Source organism: Mercenaria mercenaria, chromosome 17 (assembly GCF_021730395.1).
Source record: "Mercenaria mercenaria strain notata chromosome 17, MADL_Memer_1, whole genome shotgun sequence".
NCBI classification, from domain to species: domain Eukaryota; kingdom Metazoa; phylum Mollusca; class Bivalvia; order Venerida; family Veneridae; genus Mercenaria; species Mercenaria mercenaria.
The window spans coordinates 25,289,924-25,314,542 of record NC_069377.1 but is presented as its reverse complement, the minus strand read 5'-3'; the positions used below and the strand labels follow the sequence as shown (position 1 = coordinate 25,314,542).

General features: G+C 34.0%; 1 protein-coding gene across 1 annotated transcript; it reads right to left on the bottom strand.

Moving 5' to 3' along the window:
* Window positions 1-1,174: 1,174 nt before the first annotated feature.
* LOC128549926 (uncharacterized) lies at window positions 1,175-23,860 on the bottom strand. Its single transcript, XM_053527711.1, has 4 exons — window positions 20,622-23,860; window positions 7,730-7,973; window positions 4,982-5,576; window positions 1,175-4,928 (listed from the first exon to the last, which is right to left on the bottom strand). The coding sequence occupies exons 1-4, from the start codon at window positions 23,858-23,860 to the stop codon at window positions 2,143-2,145; spliced, it is 6,864 nt and encodes a 2,287-aa protein (XP_053383686.1). The 3' UTR covers window positions 1,175-2,142.
* Between the last annotated feature and the right edge of the window lie 759 nt (window positions 23,861-24,619).

The window sequence follows — 24,619 nt, the reverse complement described above, 5'->3', positions numbered from 1 at the left end:
ATGCTCCAAAATGCCCGTTATACACAGTTTGCAGATCAACATATGTTTTATTGTGGTAATGCTCCAAAATGTTGAGTTCTTACATAACATGTTTTATATTATACCGTTACTGGCTTATGTTGGGGTCAATATGTGTTTTTTACGGACCTGTAAACTTGATATTATTTATAAGATCCGTAAAAACACGTATTGACCAACACATAACTCTATAATTGTTATATTATATGCCCTTCTCAAATCAACTCATTTGACTGGCCCATATTTCATACCTATAAGAAAAAGTGATATCACTAGAGTCAATATCACTTTTACAAGTCAATATCACTTAGCCCCTTTTAGGCACAGCTAGAGTTCAAAATAGAAATATTTTAGAATAACTTCTCATAAACTATGTAATCTAGTCTGGAGCATCATTATAAGATCCTCTCCCAAAAATATTAAGATGGGAAGCATTTGGCACCCTTTAGGGGACCACTAAAGCTAAAAATAAAAATACAGACCTCACGAACTGCTTGACTGATCTTCATCAAACTGGGTCTGTATCGTCATTTTAAGGTCTTATGCCAAAATTATTCTAATCGGGGCAAAGTGGCTCCTTTATTGCGCCAGATGTGTTAAAAAAGATAACTTTAAACTACTCCTCATAAACGGCTTGATGGATATTTATCAAACTTGGTCTGTAGCATCATCCTTTGTTCTCTCAAATTTTATAAAATGGAGACAGTGGGACCTTTCTGGGGTCGATACGGCCAAAACTAAGACCTATTCTTTTGAACCGCTCAATGGATGTACATGAAACTTGGTTTGTTGAATCAATATAAGGTGCTTTCCAAAATTTATTCAAATAAGGGCGATTGGCATTTCATGTCACCTTCTAAGTTTGTTCGAATGGGAACGCTTGACCCTTTTTAGGGTCTACTGCAACAAATAATAAAATACGATAAATGAACTTTTAAGATATCATAAAATGATTAAAAGATAGAAAAGCGACAGCCAATGAAGTTATGCCGTTATTTGCTAGTCAGCTGTCTGACAAAGGGTAATTTAACATCTCCAAATTTTACTGACAACACTTTTAAAAAATGTAGAGCATACTAATGCCTTTAAGGTTTACTAAGATCTTTGTATATCTTTTTAAAACCCAACGAAAAGGGGAAACACAGTGTATCACAAATACAAAGAATGGTACGTTATTACAACAATATACAAAATCAATAGTTGAAATTCAAATATGGAAGTATAACAGCCATTAAATGAAAAAATTTAAACAGTTCGTTTTGATCTGAATGGAAAAAAAAACCGACAGAAATGTGGGTGTATCAGATGTAGTCTGACACTGCATTTTTATTGACACACTCATTGCCCACGAATGTATAAAATTATTCTTGATATACTCACCGTCACTGAAAAGTTACCTCTCTGTTGACCCTTGTATTTTAAAAATTATACCACCAGGATGCTTTTGACCGAGCTGAGTAGTCAAAAGTGTAAAGATTTGTCAAATTTGATGAACTCCTTTTAAGTCACGGACTGCACGTGCAAAATGTCTTTTTCGAGCAAAGTCGACATTTACGCAACTTTTATCTCAAATCATTCATTTCACTTAAAAGCTAAGCCAGAACATCTTGTTAAGAATGCCACATTTAAGGGACGCTACACGTCATCAGGCCAATGGCATGGTTGACGCCGGACTTAAATATCGTGAAATTGCACGTCGTATGGGCTGTTCTCACCTGACAATCATGAAACTGGTAAGGAGACATAATCAGACAGGGTCTGTGAAACAGGCCATGAAAAGGTGTATAAAAAGTAAAGAGATATATGTAAGTGGTAACTTTTCAATGACGCCAAGTATATATTAAAACAAACGACCTGTAACATGTCTTTCATGAACATGATTTTCTTATAAGGCTGTCAGCTCTGTAAAAGTCCGTTCTTGCAAATTTATAGACGATAGATTATGATGTTCGAGTTTCTGACAAATCTTATATTTACGATATACTCCGATGTCTATTGACAATATACAGGACATGGGTTATTGATGTAGATCACCAAAAACGGCATAGATAAAAGCACTTCTTATAAGTATGATTAAATCGCTACCCTCGTTTTTCATGTCCGCCTTTCCCCTACACCTTACCGTTACTGGTCGGACACTGGTTTACATCGATTATTATAATGATAATCACAAGCAAGCTTGTGTCTGTCCCGGTTTTCTTCTCGACACTTGGCACTGCAGTATGTCCATAGCTTGCATCTGGAACATGTCTCTAGAATTATTCCATGTTTATCAGGATTCTTCTTACAGTTTGCACAAATGTTATCATCTTTTATGATCTCAGCTGAATCATGAATACAAGACCCATTGATCATTTGCGGGCTGATATTATTAAAATCTTCATTTTTACCAAGTATGCTCAGAATTATTTTTGCATACATAGCCCTGCACATGCATGTAATTCTAATATCATGCTCATTATATTGAGACTGAAACGTGAAAATATTCTGCCACGGAAACATGTAGCATGGCAAATTTCCTTCAAGTGAACACTGAATAAGTTTTTCAAATATTTTGCAAACGTATCCATGTACTGATAACTTTGACAATGTTTCTATCGACTCCTCTTTAGCAACATGAAATAAGCAGTTTTTGAGCATATAGCTGGAAATAATAGATGCACAAGTTGGGTTTTCTTTTCGACAAACGTGGTTCACATCTATCACTGATGGACATACGCGATCACAGCATAAAATTTTTGATATCACATACGCGTCTTTACCTTCTTGTCGAAGGTCATTCAAATCATTTCTTTCTGCATTTACTGCCGATGTACGCACTTTTTCGTTGATTTCGATGCTTGTAATAGAACTTCCCTTTGTCACAAATTCATTTTGGAACATTATCAAGAGACCTTCATTTGTATCAGGATTGAATGTGTTAGAATAGAATTTTGAATCAGGAGGACAGGTTATTTGACATGCAGGAACAAGATCAATTTTGAGTGTCATGTCTTTGTATTTACTACAAGACCACCGGAGAGTTAATGCAAAGTTTGGAGAACCGCCTGGTTTTTGCACTCCATGTTTAACATGAAATATGTTTGGATGTCTATATATGTCAGACATTTGCATGATTTCCTGTAACACATCATGAAACCTGTCAATTAATAGGCTTTGCGAAATGGGGGAATCAGAATAGTTTTCAAAGAAACGATCGCGAGCAGTTCCCCTATGCACCTCCTTTAATTTTAGATTCACAAAACTTTTGTCGGTGCTTTCTTCTATGTCAAATAATTCTGGCATTTTGTTTAGCACACATAAAAAATCAAATTCATCTGGAAGACCAACTTTTGTAGTTTCTGCAACACTACCAGACATAATTACTGTATTGGTAAGTAATTCATCTTTCTCTCCAATTCTTCTACATATATCTTTGACAATACTCACAACTGCTGTTTTAATCGCTTGTGCTTCTCCTTCAAATTTTACAAGACCTACGAAGGGTTCATTTATGATATTTCTTATCGACGCTTCTGAAAAATATTTGCGTTTTGTCTGTATGCAGCTTTGGAATACATCATCCTTTTGTTTTAATGACCCGAATCGTAGCATTGCCGGACAGAAAACTAACTCCTCTTTATGAACTCCATTCTTACAAATACAAATCCCACCGTGCACGTTTTTATGTCCCCTTAGATAGGCAACATCACAAGGGAGCAATCCAAGATTATCTTTGAGAACACGGAAACCAGGCCATAAATCCAGAGGATCATGGTGATCAAATGTCTCAAACGAATATTTCCATGCTATATAATGCAATAAATGACTACCGTAAATGTCTTGCTTATTGATATCCACATTCTTCTCAAACATTGAAATTAAAATACAAAAGTCAGTAGAGCGCTCCATCATATACACAAAGAACGGCGTCTGTCCAATCTTGTTACATACATCCATTTTAACCCCGTATTTCACTAGAAGCTTAATGCTCCTCTTATAATTTGATTTCCAGTTTATAAAATCATAACATGAAGGAAATAAGAATATTGGAGATTCACCAAAGATGTTCTGAAAATTCACGTCTGCGCCATTTTCAAGCGCAAACTCAATCGCTGCTTGCTGTTCGCAAAAGCAATTTATTAAGGAATGTAAAACTGTTTCACCTAAACTATTGCACAAGTTGATATTGGCCCCAGCCTTCAGAAACATTTCTAATACAAATCTAACATCCATGACCTTATGATGATCGAGTGTTTTGTTAACAAAGATATGCATTGGCGCGTGTCCTGTCTTATTTCTGAGCTGCATAAGTTTATTTATATTCTCTTTAGAGCAGTTAATGTATTCTCCCTTTAAAAAACGTTTAATGAATGTTATATCGTGTCCAAGGTTAGAAGAGCAGAACAAGGACAAATATGTATGGAAAAACGTGTTACCATTTTCATCTACAACGAGCAGGTCTAGTTCACATTTATCAAAGTTAGACAATATCAGATCGAGTGTTTCTTCGCTACAACGTTCTCTAGATGCGGCAGTGTGTAAAGGGGTTTGTCCAAACATATTCTTTAAGTTTAGATACTTTGCAAAACTAAGCCGACGAGTCCGAATTAGATTCACTACTTTTTCTGTAATATCACAATATTTTACGAGAAAGTGAAATATTGTATTTCCGTAAGCATCTCTGTATAGTTGGAAATGTCCATGTAACTTGCATACACCAAGCAGTGAATCATTATGTTTCGCATACTGCAGTGGGTCCAGTCCATATTTGTTCCTGATATTAACACACGCGTAATTAGTAATTAATATTTCGAGAACTTCAAAGTTACAAAAACTTCTGATACTGCGATGCAGTGAAGTGTCCCCAATATAGTTCTGTCTATTTATATCTACTCCAGCTGTAATAAGTTCCCGAACAGTTTCATTTGCTGCCGATTCAGATGCAAGAATAGTCCAACATTTTTAAGAGGTCTTGCTGTACATGCGTGGTGAAGTGCCTTAGTGCCGTCCAAAGCCCGTATATTTATTTCTGCGCCTGCTTTAATTAATGTTTCAGTAAGTGCTTCAGTAAGTGCTGTAATATCTGATCTAGATGCTAGATGTAGTGCAGTACAGCCATCATTATTTTGTACATTAACATCGGCGTCAGCTTCAGTTAATACTTTCACACATCTACTGTTTCCCCATTCTGCTGCGAGATGAAGTGCGGTATTTCCCTTCTCGTCTTGTATATTAACATCAGCGCCAGCTTTAATTAATGCTTCAACAATATCACTGCTTTTTGTCTGAAATACTAAATAATGTGCGTTGAAATCTTGATACTGATGAGCAGCACCAACTCTAACAAATGCTTTTGAAATGTTATCCATCTTAAAACTTAAAGCGAAATGAAGAAGGCTTAATCTTATTCCGTTTAGTTCTGGCATTACGTCGGCTCCTCGATCAAGATATTTTTGCACTAGTCGTTCGTTTAATGATTCAACTGCACGAACTAATGAAATATTCATTGGCAGTTTATCAAGAATAATTTCTTGTAAAAGTTTAGGGTACACACCGCGATCCATTTTCAAAACCGCCTGTTAAATATCACAGGCGCATTATATGTTTATAGATAAAGCGGAAGTTAGATACGTGTATTTTGTGTATTTCAGTCCTGGGTCAAAATATGATATCCTTTTTTTCTAGATACATTGTAGCACTTAGGGAAAATAGAATATTACTTTTCTTACACTATTTTATACGTAGTTTTAGTGTAAGAATCAATATTAATCCAACTACAATTTTCAACCTATAATCACTAGCCATACCTTGTATTTAGAAACTCTACTATTTACATTTTTCATGAAAGTAATCTTATCAAAGATAACCTATGCTCTCTAAATGTTACTTGTACATTTACAATTCTTAATCAATTGAACATTGGAAATTAATTACCCGGTAGTTTATGTCAAGTGTATTAAAACACATATTTGGTTTTTAAAGAAAACTTCACTTTTCCCCGACTCTTAAAATGGAAACAGAGAGCAAGTTAGTAAGGGCCCAGTTGTTCGAAACTTCAACGAGTTGTTTAACTAACGGACGATTGACTTTTATAATTATATTCGACATCTTATAAAACTTAGAAAAACAAACGTATAAGTTAATTATTATGAGCAGTCAAATTAAAACATCGTACTAATGTTTCCCACCAATACCAGTATTTTGAATCAAATGGCGGTTAGTTTAACAGCCCGTGAAAGTTTCGAACAAATGGGCCCAGTCATGATCCATGTAGAAATTTAAATTAAAGCAAAAGCTAAATTAGTAGAAACTAAGCTAAAATGACGTAGGCAAATAATGAAACAGATAGTCATAAACAGGTATAATCTATGGTGGCATATTTCTTCCACAAGATAGATAGGTAACTTAAAAAACTGTCAACCTCAAATACAATGTTACTTCTCCTTATCGCTACAGAAGATTGTTTGACAATATTCCTGCGCTGAGGTTAAAAAATGGTATCTTGATAAAACGAAACTTGTGAATTTTCTGAAAATATTTCAGCAAAACAAAATACTTTTTTGTTTCTATGTACATCCCTTTTAAAATTAAATCTAGTTGGTCACTTCATGAGAAAATATTCATTATTACGGAAAAGCGGCATTTCCACTACGTTCAAATATTGAAGAGTGCGAGACTGATTAGAAAAAATTAAAGCTGTGTGTTGTAAATTTTAGTGCAATATGTTATAATGAGTTGTTCGGTATATGAACAGAAACTAGCTGTTCTGGACACATAGGCGTAAGAGCAGGGGGTGGAGGAGGGGAGCACGATGTTTTGAGAAAATATCCCTTTTTTTCTTATTTATAAGACATCTGATAATTTCATCCTTAAAGCTAGAAACTAGAATTCAGTACAATTTTGCTTTTGAAATATTCAAAATCATCTAAAGTACCACTTCCCAGAAGGATTTCGCACCCTAATAAAGGTTTTACTCATAAAATAGAGAAAAGTGGAAACTTTACAGGTCGCCCAACACGACAAAAACGAAAATGTTGCAGGCTCGGTTTGATTGAGCCTGTTCATGGACGGTAGTGGAAATGCATGCTACCGTCCACGCCCTCTAGCCCCGGGTTGAGCAGAACTCAACATTTGCACATGCTAAAAGTACAAAAAAAAAAAACAATTTAGAGACATCCGCAGATGTATTCAAACGGCGGTGAACATGGAACCTTCAATGATACACGTGTTGAGGCGTGTAATTCCATGAAGAGCGGCGTTTGGTCCCCAGATAAAGTAAAGGGTTTGCCCCAAACGAGAAAACAATGGGCAGAACTAAACAAACTGGAATTTAGGAAAGGGGATCTGGGGTTATGGAGCCTGCGTATCACAGGAACTGTCAAAAGACAAAATTATTTTATTATTATTCATAAGCCATTTTTCCAAGTCTCGTTGGCATTATATAACTTAATTCTAGAGTAATCGACAACAGGCAATGACAATGACATTGACAATTCTTTATTTGCTTCAAGGCCTCAGACCCATGCAAGGTATATACAATATACATATACAAAGCTTTCAAAATCAGTATAGTGTGCGTATATAGATATAAACATATAATATAACAGTGTTGCAATATGGGTATTTGTTTCATAAGTATTTTCCTCCATCAATCTAACATCTAAATATCTTGTTCTAATAAAGTTTGTAAAAGTTTCTTTCTTTTTTCAAATGCATAATAAAGAAATACCGCTGTTGATTTTATCAGTTCTTCATTTCTTGTAGACATAAGAATATTAAATTTATTAACATCTGGGCGAGTATAATATTTGCTTGGTATATGTAGTTCACGCAGATCTCTATAACATCCACAGCGCAACAGGAAATGGCACTCGTCCTCAACAGAATTGGTATCGCATAGTTTACATTTTCTATTTTCTCTTGCGGTATTAGTATACCTTCCTTTCTCAATTTCTAAATCCATACTACCTAATCTAAAATTAACATAGACGTATCTGAACTTTCTAAAATTAAGTACATGCAGGTATAGCTCAAATCAAACTCATTTTTTAAATTCTTTATAATGCACAAGTTTAGCATTTAGGTTTAAATTTACATTCCAATCTTGTTTATAAACATCCTTTAACCTATTTTCAAACATTTTTAAAAAGCCCTACTCATACTGCACATTTTGACTTAACCATACATGACCAAAACCATGACTCATCAAGCAATTTTTAACAGCAGTTACCCAGTTAACATGCCTATTCGTATCATCATTTAGCATCATATTATAACATTTCTTCACAAGCCTATCATTGGGTTTTTTCAGAATTTTCATCCAGTACTTAATTGACCTTTTGTATGTTGTTATGTATAATGGGTATCTACCACAGTCTCCTAAATTTGCAACATTAGATGTTTTCTGTTTAGCACACATAAACCTTTTACATGCGTTATACCAAGCACGTTCTAGTTCGTCAAACTTATATATGCCCCATATTTCAGATTCGTATAGCAATTGAGGACAAACTTTACAATCAAAAAATACAAAAAAATACAGATTTTGACAATTGACCACAGTTATACAGTGAATTTAGAATATAGATTAGTACTCTTTTCCCTTTAACACATAGGTCATTAACCGTACAATTCATAAATAACTGTCTAGTAAATGTCGATCCAACATAACCAAATTTATTTACAACTTCAATCTCAGCATCTTTATATTTCCATTTTTCATTTCTCGCAAGTACGCCGCCATTTTTAAAGACAATAATTTTAGTTTTGCCTTCATTTACTTTTAATTTAAATGTATCACAAAAATCTGACAAAATATCTAGTTGCCTTTGAAGGCCATACACTGTGCCTGCTAATAATGCAACATCATCTGCGAACATTAAAAGGAATAACTTAATAGTATCTGGGTGCAATTGTATACCACCTACGTTATTATTTGAAAGACATCGTTCTAGTTCATCTATAAAGAAACAAAACAAGATAGTACTGGCTAAACAGTCCTGTTTTAAGCCAATCGTTCTTTGTATATATTCACTTCTTGAACCATTACATCTAACGCATGCCTTAACATTATGATACATACTTTGAAAACTTTTAAACAAATTACCTTTCATACCATTTTCCTTTAAAATATTCCATAGGATCTGCCTATTTATAGTGTCAAAACACTTATGAAAATAAAAGCAACATACAGTTTCTGTCTCTTTTTCTTTAAAATGCGGTCTATAACAGACTTTAAAATAAAGGCATTATCAACAGTTGAATAACTTGTTTTAAATCCGGCTTGATTTTCCAAAATCTTATGGTACATTTGTACATAAAAAGTTAACATCGAGACAAGAATTCCACAATATATTTTACTCAAAACATTCTGTAATGAGATGCCTCTATAGTTCTCTACATTGTTTACGTCTCCCTTCTTATTAAGTGTTATTATAATAGATTCACACCAACTTTCAGGATATTCCCCAATAGTAAATAGCCTATTAAACAATTTTACTAAAATATGAATAATACTCTCAATACCATAAATAAAATTCTGGCAATATGTTACCTGGACCAGGTTTTTTCCCTTGCTTGAGATGCTTTATTGCGAGTCTAACTCATCTTCTAAAATTTCTGAATTAAATATATAATTTTCAATATCATTATTTGGTTCATCTATCGAAATGTCAATGTTTCCTATATTATTTTCGTTTGCAACTGTAGGATTTAATAGACCTTCAAAATGTTCTGTCCATTGAGAAGTGCTTATATTATTACTTCTTGTTTGATTATGACATGTAATTTGTTTAAGTTTTGACCAAAATGATCGTTAGTCATTTACTTCATTTGTAAGCTGATTTAACTGTTTCACATAAAACTGTTTACACTTATTTTCACATAAATTTTTGCAATCTTTCCTAGCCTGTATGTAGAACCTAAGATTTTCATCATTTTTTTTTTTTTTTTGATGTCTGTATTTTCGCAATTTTTGATACTTTAAACGTTTTGAAATTTTACATTCTTTAACAAACCATCTTGGATTTTTGTCAGCAGTTCTCGCTTCGAAAGAATGTTCAAACTGTTTACCAACTTCTCTTAACATTTCAACAAAGTTAGATACGGTGTCATTAATATTATTCTTTGGGTTGTCTATTTCAAATAAAAGTTTGTTAAGTACATCCTTTGAGAATGTCTCTTCAGCTTTATTTTGAAATGACAGTTTATGTGTACAGTTTAGTTTATATACAGTTTCTTTTCTCTTTATTATATTTTTAATTGGAACGTTTAATTCCACATTTATTGGAAAATGTGCAGATTTACCTCGTTCGGCTACACAAAAATTATTTATAAGATTTACAATATCCTTTGAAACCAAACAATAATCTATAACACTACAGCCATTTGTTGATGTATATGTAAAGTTATCAATATCTTTATCTTCACCCATCCTACCATTCATAATATATAATGAAAAAACCTTACAAAATTCTATCAATTGTCGGCCTTGTGCATTAACAATCTTATCACAAGACTGTCTATTTTCATTGATAGGGCATTGAAAAATATCATTATATTGTTCCAATAGTGTAATATTATTTTCACTATTTATACAATCACTAAGTTCGCCACATCTGGCATTTAAATCGCCCATCACTAATATGTTACATGCTTCATATTTGCTATTTACTGTTAACAGGCATGATATTTAGTGTTAAAATCCTCTTAGAATTCATGATTTGGTATGCATAATTTGCATTTTATTTTTTGCAGGGTAAGACGCCCATACCCTTGCTCAAAAATATTACAAAACTTTCGCAAAATAAGATAAATAGCGTTTAAATACATAGACCAAAGAATGTGAATAACACTATTTATATTTTCTGACTCTTTTTAATAAAAATATCATTTAAAACAAACGCATTTTCTCAGGCAAAAAAAGTAAAACATTTGAAAATCTTCAGTTCCTGACGGTAACTATTTACCTTAAATCCCAACAAACTGCAGGATTTAGTGTTTAAAATATCAAATATTGCAGGATGGGGTTCACACTCGTATAATTTCCGCAACCCGCCAACACATGGGTACGCATATATACAAAACTGAGTTTGGTACACCCATGAATCATTATTCAATACTGTGTATACGCTATCTGAATCAGGGGTGCACCAACGTACTATTGTTCCTAACAAACTGCAAGCACACATTTGGTAAAGCCTAGAAAGGGAATTTTCTACTCGTTGCGCACAAATCTGGCATTATTAGTATTATATTAAGCTGAAGTACTGGAGAGACCACAAAATAGAACCACTGCTTCTAGTTTTAAAAGATATTTTGCTTCTTCTCCATTTCTCTACCCATCATACTGCTTGTACCGCTGATGGTATCTAGACAGTTATCACCTTTGTTTTACCTAATAGCAATTATAACCCCGAAATATACAAGTGAATTTTACCTGTATTTACATCGCCACACCGGTCCAGATGCTAGTGGATGCTCATCATATTCAAAGGTATAGTTTACTATAAAAAAATTCCGAAAGTGGGGAGAGACAGATCAGCTATAAACGAGAATTTTCATGAATTCTCTCCCTTAATTATTGACTGTGTTAAAGCAATTCCCTTCAAATTGGATTGTCTCCCTTACATTAGCTAAAGTCGTGTCATTCATGACCCAATTTGATAATTCTTTGTCATGGATTCTGCATTGATTTTAAAATTTTCCTTTGCGCAATACACGGAATTTAAGCTCGCATATCACTCCATAGAAAGCAACAAAATATGTAGCCAGCTGTTTTATATATACAAATCATGTTGTTTTATAAATTCATGTAGAAATATTACTGTTGAAAAGATATAAAGCATTTCTATAGGAAAAAAAATACAGTAGCAACAACATTATGTCATCTTACGATATTGTGAAATTCGTGTTGTAACAAAAAAATGAAAACATTTAAATAAATTTCTTTTCTTTTGAAGCTTTAAATACCGCCAGAAAATTTTAACATAAAATTCTGATGCCCTATGAAACTTTAAGTAAAATGTTTTCCTTATTTCTATATAGAGAATCTGACTGCCATCGATTATCGGCTGGAGTAATATTCTCCAGAATGATTCAAGGACGGGTCTACTTTCATTGTATACTCGGTTATGAATATGTATTGAAATAATTGTCAGTTTAGATATTGTTGTTTAAGATTAAGATATATCTATTTATATTGTCTGCCCGGTCATAAGTGTATTAAAACTCTCAGCTTTGATGTCTTTGTTTAATGATTCAAAGGCACCTTTATTGTCAGCTTGGTCATAATCTACAGCTGCGCAAATGTACCCATGTAATATTTCGGAATAAGGAACACATCAAGACATGTTTCTAAGAGCAATAATATAACAATGAGACAAAGTCAACGCTTTAAATGAACAAAAATGTATATAACCACTTCATCCCCAAATCACTGTGTGCGAGTTACCTACACATAAATTTTGGTTCGTTAAGAAAAAAATTCGGTGAAGTGTTTGAGAAAAGCAATGAAAATGTCTGACAGACGTTTTGCGTAGAGAAAAGCACTCGTTTTCCTGTCAACGCTTTTAACATGATTAAAGTAAGTCAAGTTAATTCAAAGAGAAATATAGTCGAAACTTTTACCTGAATGGAGCAATTTCTTCGTGTATACGATACCGAAATGTCAATTCTGCTGGTCACCCTGTTGTAGATATAGCCAAATTGTAACAGCTAGCAAAACAGCAATGGTTTGTAATATATTTCCAAATATTACTGGGGTATATTATTAAGTTAATAATTACTAGTAACGTACCTGAAGACATGTTATATACGCTGTACACAAACATCGGTAATTCGAACAACATATAAAGATCAATAATAAGATAACGAACAATGGATTAGTATACAAATGTCGGTGTCATAACTCCTAATCATATCACACAGTTCTTTTTCAAAAACACTGATTACTACGAGATATGGGACTCTGGTCAGTTAACTCCCTTTCATTCTTTATTAATTTAAAAGTAAAGGCTGTGACCAAATACAGAGTTGGTGTGCCTGTGATATATTACAGACTCCGGTATATACCGGATTAACTATTTTTGAACGAAAATATCTTAAATGTATATGTTTTGTAACCATGGTGATACTAACCCCAACCTTTAGTCAGTATGTTCTGCATATTATACACTAAATGCGTGCGGACATGCCAAAAATGAGTAATTTTGCGTGCGCTGCAATTAATTATAATTCCGGGCATGAGCAGAAACGGCTGCCCCAACTCTGCAATGAGAAACATTCTAAAGTAAATAGGTCATTTTGGATTACTCTGTTGTTTTATTTGTAACAATATGATGTAAATGTAGCTAAATGTGTCATCATCATGACTGTTAATTTAAAAATAGCTTCAACTACATCTTTTATAAACACGCAAGTGTCTATTTTTGACATTCCAGACATTTAATTTAACAAAAATGCAAGATATCTCATATCTTAGAACTGAGATTTATCATAGGCAACACATCGTTAAAGTCAAAGGATTCCAAATGATGGTACCTACTTACTTATTATCTTGGACATAATCCAGTAAGGGAGACAATTTGAAACTCAACAAAGTCCCTCTTTATAATGATAATCACAGGCAGGTTTATGTCTTTTCCAGATATCTGTCTGACATTTGACACTGCAGTATGTATGTCCATAGCTTGCATCTGGAACATACTTCTAGAGTTATTCAGGATCAGGATTCTTCTTACAGTTTGCACAAATATAATTATCTCGTGTAAGATCAGACGCGTGCAGAAAATTTGATATGTTTTCAATCGCGTCCCCTGTGGACACATCGGGTTCATTGCGATAAATGCCAACACTTTTTCGACTTATAGCTGGAAAATCTTTATTTTTTATCAATTATATTTTGAACAAATTTTGCATATACAGCCCTGCTTACGCATTTAATAGGATTTATATTAATTTCCATTGCGTTGTACGATTAAAATAAGTATTGTTTATTGTTTTATTTCAAATATACCTCGATAAGTTTATGTAGAATTAAGCAAGTACCAAGAATTGTATTTCTATATAAAGTTATATTTTGATTCCTTAAGGGACCAGAGCTGGAGAAATATATGTAAAAATGCACGGTTTATAATAAATTTGTTATAATTTACACATGTTATTTTTATAGTACTATTAGATTATACATTATCGCTGTTGCAGATTTTTATTTATCATGTACATAACAGTTGAACTGTCAAGGTTCTAGCCATAACATAGGCATGTTTGTGGTTGAACGTTTTTAAAGATTGAACAGTTTTACAGAAAAAATGGACTGTTCGTTTTAGTCTAAAGATTGGTACAGTTTTATTGATATAGATACATTACATAATTTTTTACATCGATAAGGATTAAAAATACATCTTATATATACTGGTAACTTCCTTGTCTTGTGGCTCTGTGATAGCCTGGTCTGTGTACTTCATGTCGAAACTGTTTTCTATGGGAATACAAATGAATTTAAACCCTTTATAGATTACCGAAAAAGTGATGCTATTGTATTGATAGGAGTTTATACTGTATATCATGGTATATATATTTAGAAAATTTCTTGAATTGATTGAAAGTGAATATTTCCTTGTAGAATTTAAATGTGAGAGAGAATGAAATGGTTACTAATATGAAATAAGTCCATCAATCCAAATGGCTTCAAAAATTAGTTAAAACATATTTTATTTCAAACATATTATGTGCTTACTACAATTTACAATTTACAGTATTGTTATCATACATGTTGAAAAAGGATTAGATCCGAAAGCTGTGATAATTACAACACTTCAAAAAATGAATATGAAGTTTAGAATTTGGACCTATATTCCGTTTTATATATCATTTCATTTAAGAAAGAAAATAGCACTGTATTACTTTGTGCAAGCGCGGAGAACATAAAGAGAAATAAGCTTCTGCTTCTTCTGTTGCTTTTCCTATTAATGGTACATGTATACAGTTCTTATATTCATTTCTGTAGGAATTTTAGTGTTCACCCTAAAAGTTTGTATGTTAAGACTGTTATTTAGTTAGTCTGTGTAAATCCACATACATAGTACTACTTATTGTCATTGTTAAATGTGTTTTAATCATGACCTTTTATAGTGTGTATGGATCCTAGTTTGGAGACCACTCTGAAAATTCGCCTCTAGCATTGGTCAATTTTAGGACTTAGGTCACAATCAACCAATCAGATGCTGGAGGTTTTTGACTGGTCTCCATTATATTTTATCAACCGTGGACCCCGTCTTGCTTTTCTTTACATGTAACCATAGATGCCTAATATACTGGATATGCTACTAGATCTAATAATCGTAACCAGACTTGTAGACTGTCATTGGATTAATTTTGTAAAGCATGGAAAAATGGATAATTGTTAATTGTTTTGTATAAGGTTTTTCCGTTAGCCATTTCTCTATTTAGCCATTTTGCCGTGTTAAAACATTTTGCTAATATACCTGGATAAAAAATTGAAAGTGATAGGAATAAAATGGTAAGATGGGAACTATGTGTCTAGTAGAAGAAGTAGCATGTTTTTACGATATGAGTTTTAGCATTTTGTGACTTTAAATTTAACTAAAGGTACATGTAGATGTATTCAGATTAGAATATTTCATAGTTGCATACAGTCCCGTTGAAGTTATATTCTGTAGCTGAGGATTCTTTGGTTTTGACAACAGTTTCAAAATGATCCGATAAGAAGAAATTAATATATTGATGAGAATAAATTACTAGTGTTTTTATAAGACTTTTATCAAGGAAACTATATTCATGTGTTTGATAGTTATCTAGTGTGTGAATGAATATTATACTGTTGATTTTGTTATATTCTACAGAACAAAACTAAGCTCTTAAATCATAGGGAAAATATGCATGAATACCAACAAAAATAAATATTCCTAACAAGTTTATAAAGTGTTTCTTCCTTTTATTATCAGTTCCTCCCTGAATGAGAAAGTAAGATTGTTAACATTGAATCACCTGTCTCTCAGCCCTGTGGAAACAAACGCTTGAGTTGTCCTATATCAAAGACGTCCAGTTTGTTTTGGGGAGGTTTGTGATCTACACAGATGCTTTCTCATTCTGCTTGAAAGTCATCATATGACGTAACTGTGTCCGTATGACTTTGAACTAAACAAACTAAACAAGTTGGTCCTTTGTATCATTTTCTGAATTACTTTAGGTAATTAAAACAGTTAATGTGTTTACTTTTGCATATCAGTTGTACAATGGCAGTAGAAAAGTACGGTCTGTGAAGTCATTACTAGTACTTCAGTTTTAGCTCATCTGTTTTTTTTAATGGAGTTATTTTCATCCTTGGTCGGTGTTAAGTTTTATGTTTAGGTCAGCTTTTCTCCTAAACTGTCAAAACTATTGCTTTAAATTTGCAACACTTGTTCACCATCAATAGCTGACTATACAGAGAGAAAAATAACTCCATCTTGCTTTTTGCAAGAATTATGTTTTGCGTTTAGGTCAATTTTCCCCCTCAATAGCTGACTCTGTACAGCAAGAAACATAATTCCATCCAGCTTTTTGCAAGAATAAGGGCCCCGTTTGGACTAAGAAAATATGAAAACGCGGATATGACAATATTTATATTATAGAGAAAGATAAAATCAGATGAGCGTCTGCACCAGCAAGGCAGTGCTCTTGTTATAAGCTCTGACTGAGCTGGGTGTATTATGTGAATACCGTGGCGGTTGGCACCTAAAAGCATGTTCGCTTTCAAGATTGAACAGTTTTCACCCGATTTACACCAACCTTGCTGACAATGTTTGTGGGTATAATATCTCGGTCAAGTTCGATTACCACCCAAATCGCCTCAGGCATTCTTGGATTATGACCATTGAATTATTCGAAAAAAACTGCCAGTTTAAGCATGTCGCTCTCTACGTCGAATAGTTTTCATCCGATCTTCACCAAATTTACTGACAATGTTTTTGTGAATAATATCTCGGACAAGTTCGATAACCGCCCAAATCGCCCTATGCGCTCTTAAATTATGGCCCTTGAATTTCTCGAAAACTGCCAATATAGGCATGTCCGCCCTCTAAGTCGAATAGTTTTCATCCGATCTTCACAAAACTTGCTGACAATGTTTGTAGGCATAATATCTCCTACAAGTTCGATAACCACCCAAATCGGCCTTGGATTATGGCCTTTGCATTTCTCGAAAAACTGCCAATTTAGCCTTGTCTGCCCTCTAGGTCGAACAGTTTTCATCCGATCTTCACCAAACTTGGTGACAATGTTTTAAATTATATCTCGTCCAAGTTCGATAACCACCAAAATCGCCCTAGGCACTCTTGGATTATGGTCTTTGAATTGACGTAACTAAATATTAAGTTGGATTTAATTTGTGACAATCCGGCACTCTTGTTAAATGTCATAGATTCATTACATGGTATCATTCATCAATTTTTTGATAATATTAAATGCATTTAAAAATATCACAAAATGTTTTACAGTTATTCATAATTAATCTTTAAGTTGAGTTTTATTTAACGTTATCCTTAGTTTAATTTAACAAATCGTTACTTTTATTATAAGAATGATATCAATAAATTACTGATATCACAATGTACAGCTCGTTTAAATGGGTCAGCCGTGTTATTGCACATATAAAATAGACTGACCCGGTTTATAGGTTGGTCAGGGCAACGGATATGTACTGTATTTTGCCATCGAAATATTTCTATAAAATGCTTCTTCCCCTTCCGTTTGGACCCGTCCATGTTTATAAACACGTTTGTTTATTTTATGGACTGTATGGTATATCTTAGAAGTAAAATAAATCTGAAGAAAGGTTGATAACCATTAATGAAATTAAGGGTATCATAAAACCACACATTTTGAGGTACCTTTAAATGATAAATTGGTGTCATAAAGTGTATATTCAGATATCAGAAATGAATTTATGAATCGCTTGATGGACCTTCATCAAACTTGGTCTGTAGCATCATTATAAGGTCCTATCTGAAATTTGTACAAATCGGGACTGTTGGTCGCTAGGGCTAAGGATAGAAAATACCTTAAAAATGCTGCTTCTCATGAACCGCTGGATTGAACGTCATTAAACTTGGTCCTCTCTCAGGGGATCTGGACAAAGTCCCCTGCGGACAAAACCCCCTTCTCTCATTTTTGCAAAGGCGGACAAAACCCCCTTCATCTTTTTTACAAGGACAAAATCCCGTTCGCGTTTTTTGTCCCCCCTGAAGAAAAAATGAAAGGCGGTTTTGTCCTCCTTGTAAAAAAGTGAAGGGGTTTTTGTCCTCCATGTAAAATTCAGCGAAGGGGATTTTCTCCTTGTAAAAACGATGAAGGGGGTTTGTCTGCCTATGCTAAAATTAGTGAAGGGGTTTTTGTCCGCAGGGGATTTTGTCCTACACTCACCAGATCTGTACAAATAGGGGCACTTGGCTCTATTTACTCTTTAAATGCCTTCTTATGAGCCACTTGATTAAACTTGAACTGTAGCATCGTTATAAGTTCCTTTACCAAGTTTATTTAATTCGGGACACTAAGCCCCTTTTAGAGGCAGCTAGAATTCAAAATAGAAATATCTTGAAATAACTTCTCATGAACTGCTGGACGAATCTTCATCAAAGCTAGTCTGGATCATTATTATTAGTTCCTTTCCACACATTGTTAAGATGGGGAGCACTTGACCCCGTTTAGGGGGCCACTAAAGCTAAGAATAAAAATACAGACCGTCTCGTGAACTGCTTGATTGATCTTCATCAAACTGGGTCTATATCATCATTTTAAGGTCTTATGCCAAAATTGTTCTAATCGAGGCAAAGTGGCTCCTGTACTGGGCCACATGAGTTAAAAATAGAAATATCTTTAAACGACTTCTCATTTACGGCTTGATGGATATCCATTAAACTTGGTCTGTAGCATCATCCTTTGTTCGTCTCTCAAATTTAAAAAAAAAATGGAGGCAGTCGGCCCTTTTTGGGGTCGATAGGGCCATAAATAAAACTTATTCTCTTGAACCGCTCAATGTATCTACATGAAACTTGGTCTGTAGAACCAATATAAGGTGCTTTCCCACATTTATTCAATGATTGGTCCCTTTTAGGGGACGCTAGAGCTAAAAATAGAAATGCTTTAAAATGACTTCTCATGATCTGCTTGGTCTGTTGAATCATTTTATGTCAGCTAATTTTGTTCCAATGGGAACGCTTGGCCCATTTTAGGTGCTACTGGAGGTAAAAATAAAAAACAGTAAAATAACTTTTAAGATATAATAAAATAATGAAAAGATAGAAAAACGGCACCCGATGTAGCTATGCCGTTATTCGTTAGTCAGCTGTCTGACAAAGGGTAATTTAATCTGTCCAAATTGTACTGACAACACTTTCTTAAAAAAATGTAGAGCATAATAATGTCTATCAAAAATACAAAGAATGGCACTTCGGATTTTATTACAACAATAAACAAAATCAATAGATGAAATTTAAATAAGGGATTATAACAGGCATTAAATGAAAAGTTTCTAACTCTCATTTTGATCTGAATGAAACAAACATAACTACGGAAGAGAGAAATAGTAGATTTATCATATGTAGTTAGACATTGCTTCTTTATAGACACACTCATTGTCCGTGGAAGTACTACAATATTCTCGATATATTACAACAAACGACCTGTAACATGTCTATAGATGTATATGAGTTTGTTTATCATCAACATACTTTTCTAATAAGACGTTCAGCTCTATAAAGGTCCGTTCCTGTAAACATATGGAAGATAGAATATGATGCTCGACTTTCTGACAAATCTTATATTTACGATATACGCCGATGTCTATTGCCAATATATAGGACATGGATATTTGATGTAGATCATTAAAAACGACATCAGTTTACAATATAAGATTTCATCCGAAAAACCGCTTATAAGTGCGATGAAACTGCTACCCCTCGTTTTTTATTTCCGCCTTTTCCCTACCTTGCCGTTACTGGTTAGACACTGGTTTACATAAATTATTATAATGATAATCACAAGCAAGCTTGTGTCTGTCCCAGTTTTCCTCCCGGCACTTAACACTGCAGTATGTCCATAGCTTACATCTGAAACATGTCTCTAGAATTATTCCATGTTGATCAGGATTCTTCTTACAGTTTGCACAAATGTATTCATCTTTTATGATCTCAGCTGAATCATGAAAACGAGACCCATTGATCATTTGCGGGCTGATATTATTAAAATCTTCATTTTTACCAATGATGTTCAGGATTATTTTTGAATACATAGCCCTGCACATGCATGTAATACTAATATCATGCTCATTATATTGAGACTGAAACGTGAAAATATTCTGCCACGGAAACATGTAGCATGGCAGATTTCCCTCAAGCGAACACTGAAGAAGTTTTTCAAATATTTTGCAAACGTATCCATGTACTGATAACTTTGACAATGTTACTACCGACTCCTCTTTAGCAACATGAAATAAGCAGTTTTTGAGCATATAGCTAGAAATAATAGATGCACAAGTTGGATTTCGTTTTCGACAAGCGTGGTTCACATCTATCACTGATGGACATACGCGATCACAGCATAAAATTTTTGATATCACATACGCGTCTCTACCCTCTTGTCGAAGTGCCTTCAAAAGTTTTCTTTCTGCATTTACTGCCGATGTACGAACTTTGGACTTGTACTCGTAAAAACTGCTTGTAGAAGAACTCCCATCTGTCACAGGTACAGTTTGGAACAGTATCAAGAGTCCCTCATTTTCATTTGTATCAGGATAGAATGTGTTAGAACAAAATTTTGAATCAGGATGACAGGTTATTTGACATGCAGGGACAAGATCAATTTTCACTGTCATGTTTTTGTATTTTAAGCAACACCACCTTAGAGTTAATGCAAAGTTTGGTGTATCATATGGTTTTTGTATGCCCTGTTTAACTTGAAATATGTTTGGGTGTTTATATATTGCAGACAGTTGCATGATTTCCTGTAAGACATCATGAAACCTGTCAAGTAGTCTCCTTTGCGAAATGGAGAAATAAGGATAGGGTCCAAAGAAACGACCGCGAGCAGTTCCCCTATGCACCTCCTTTAATTTTAGATGCACATAACTATTGTCGGCACTCTCTTCTGTGTCAAATAATTCTGGCATTTTCTTTAGCACACATAAAAAATCAAATTCATCTGGAAGACCAACTTTTGTATTTTCTGCAACACTTCCAGACATAATGACGGTATTGGCAAGTAATTCATCCTTCTCTTCAATTCTTCTACATATATATTTGACAATACTCATAATTTCAGTTTCAATCGCTTTTGCTTCGATGTCTTCTTCAAATTTTACAATACCTACGAAGGGTTCATTCATGATATTTCTTATCGACGCTTCTGAAAAGTATTTGCGTTTTGTCTGTACGCAGTTTTTGAATGCATCATCCTTTTGTTTCAATGACTCGAATAATATCATTGCCGGACAGAAAACTAACTTCTCTTTATGAACGCCATTCTTACAAATACAAATCCCGCGGAGTATGTCTTTATGCCCCCTTAGATAGGCAACATCACAAGGAAACAATCCAAGGTTATCTTGAAGAACACGGAAACCAGCCCACTTTAATAAATCTACAATATCAACAAAGTAATCCAATTCAAACCAATATGTCCATGCTATATAATGCAATAAATTACTACCGTAAAAGTCCTGCTTATTGATATCCACATTCTTCTCAAACATTGAAATTACATCACGATTTGCACACACCTTCGTCATATGCACAATTAACGGAGTCTGTCCAATCTTGTTACATACATCCATTTCAACACCGTATTTCACCAGAAGCTTCATGCTCTTCGTGTAATCTGAATTCCAGTTTTCAATATTATAATATGAAGGAACTACGAATATTGGAGATTCACCAAAGATATTCTGAATATTCAATTCTGCGCCGTTTTCAACTGCAAGCTCAGTCGCTGCTTGCTGTCTGCAATAAATTAAGGAATGTAAAACTGTTTCTCCTAAATTATTACATAAGTTGATATTGGCCCCAGCCTTCAGAAACATTTCTACTACCAGTTGAACATCTTGGCCCTTATGATAATCGGGCATCTTGTTAACAAAGATATGAAATGGCGCGTGTCCTGTCCTATTTCTGAGCTGCACGAGTTTTTTTATATTTGTTTTAGAACAGTTTATGTATTCTCCCCCCAAAAGACGTTTAATGAATGTTATATTATAGCTGCTACGGACAGGAGACAATAACAAGGACAAATATGTATGGAAGAACGCGTTACCATTTTCATCCACAACGAGCAGGTCTAGTTCACATTTATCAAAGTTTGAAAATATTAGATCGAGTGTTTCTTCTCTATGACTTTCTTTAGATGCAGCAAAGTGTAAAGGGGTTCGTCCAAGCATATTCTTGAAGTTTAGACACTTTGCAAACTCAAACTGACGAGCCCGAATTAGATTCACAACTTCGTCCCCATGATAACAGTAATTGACAAGAGAGTGAAATATTGTATTTCCGTAAGCATCTCTATATAATTGGAAATGTTCATGTAATTTACATACGCCAACCAGTGACTTACTACTTTTTGCACACTGTAATGGATCCAGTCCATGTTTGTTCTTAATATTTACACACGCACCATTAGTAATTAATATTTTCAGAACCTCAAAGTCACAAAATTCTTTTATATTGTGATGCAGTGAGGTGTCCCCAATATAGTTCTGTCTATTTATATCTACTCCAGCTATAATAAGTGCCCTAACAGTTTCATTTGCTGCCGTTTTAGATGCAAGATGCAAAGCGGTATCTCCATCTTTGTTTTGCTTATTTACGTCAACCCCAGCTTCTTTCAATATCTGAACAATTCTCCCGTCATTTGATAAATAAGCAACATCTAGGGCAGTTGCTCCGGAACCATTTTGTATATTAACATCAACCCCTGCACGAATCAGTTCTTCAACAAGTTTAACGTTGTCGGGCAAAGTTACAGCTCGATGCAAAGCTGTACCCCCATAGCCATTTTGGTTCACATCAATTCCTGCATCAATTAGTAATTTTACAGTTTGATTTAGGTCTTTAAGATAATCGTTAAATGTATCATAAAAGTTCTCATTCAGATAGTTGTAATCATAATTTTTAATATAACAATATGGTAAACCGCAAAAAAGAAAATGTAATGCAGACCATCCATTTGTGGCAATTACATTAACGTCGGCACCAGCTTTCAGTAAAAGTTCAACGTTTCTAAGAGGTCTTGCTGCACATGCGTTGTGGAGTGCCGTACCTCCGTCCTCTAAAGCCCGTATATTTATTTCTGCACCCGCTTTAATTAATGTTTCAGTAAGTGTTGTAATATCTAATCCAGATGCTAGAATTAGTGCAGTACAACCTTCATTATTTTGTAAATTAACATCGGCGTCGGCTTCAGTTAATGCTTTAACACATTTATTGTTCTCCCTTTCTACTGCGAGATGAAGTGCGGTATTTCCCTTCACGTCTTGTACATTAACATCAGCGCCAGCTTTAATCAATGCTTCAACAATTTCACTGCTTTTTGTCTTAAATATTGAACGAAGTGCATTAAAATCTTGATAATGATGATCAGCACCAAATCTAACAAATGCTTCAGAAATGTTAATCATCTTAAAACGTAAAGCGAAATGAAGAAGGCTATATCTTGTTCCGTTTAGTTCTGGCATTACGTCGGCTCCTCCATCAATGTATTTTTGCACTAGTTTTTCGTTTAATAATTTAACTGCAAGAACTAATGACAAAGATATTGGCTCTTTATCAAGAATAATTTCTTGTAAAGTTTTTGGGCTCACAGCGTGATCCATTATCAAAACCGTTTCTTAAATATCACATGTCCATGATATCTTTTGTATAAATTAAGCAAAAGTTACATACGTGTATTTTGTGAATTTTGGTCCTTGTTCATAATATGAGTGATTCTTTTCTCTAGATAGCGCTTATGGTCAATAAAATACTACTTTTTTAAATTATTTTATACATAGATTTTATTGTAAGTATCAATTTTAATCCAACAAAGATTTTCAATTTAATCACTATATATAGCTATATCTTGTACTTTGAAACTGTGTTATATACATTTTTCATGAAGATAATATTAGTAATATATTGAAAGATAACCTATACAATCTAAAGGTAACTGTTTATCAGTTAACCTACCGGTTATTAGACATTTACGGATTAAGTCTACGTGGACTGTGGACACCTAAGGCGATAGATTTTTCATGAGGACCGTCTCAACATAGTTTAATTATATTATGCGCGATATGAAAAAGAGTTTATAACGGCAATAGGGTTTGAGTTATTAAATCATCACTATGCGGTAGGTGATATAAAATTTGGATGTGCCTGTTTTTAGCTCTACTTTTCGAAGAAAAAGTAGAGCTATTGCATTCGCTCCAGCGTCGGTGTCGGCGTCTCCGTTGGTTAAAGTTTTGATAAAGTCAAATATCTCTGTTACTGTCAAAGCTGTTGACTTGAAACTTAAAATATTTATTTACTATCAAAGTCTACACAAGAAAGAACAATCCCCATAACTCTGATTGAATTTTTACAGAATTATGCCC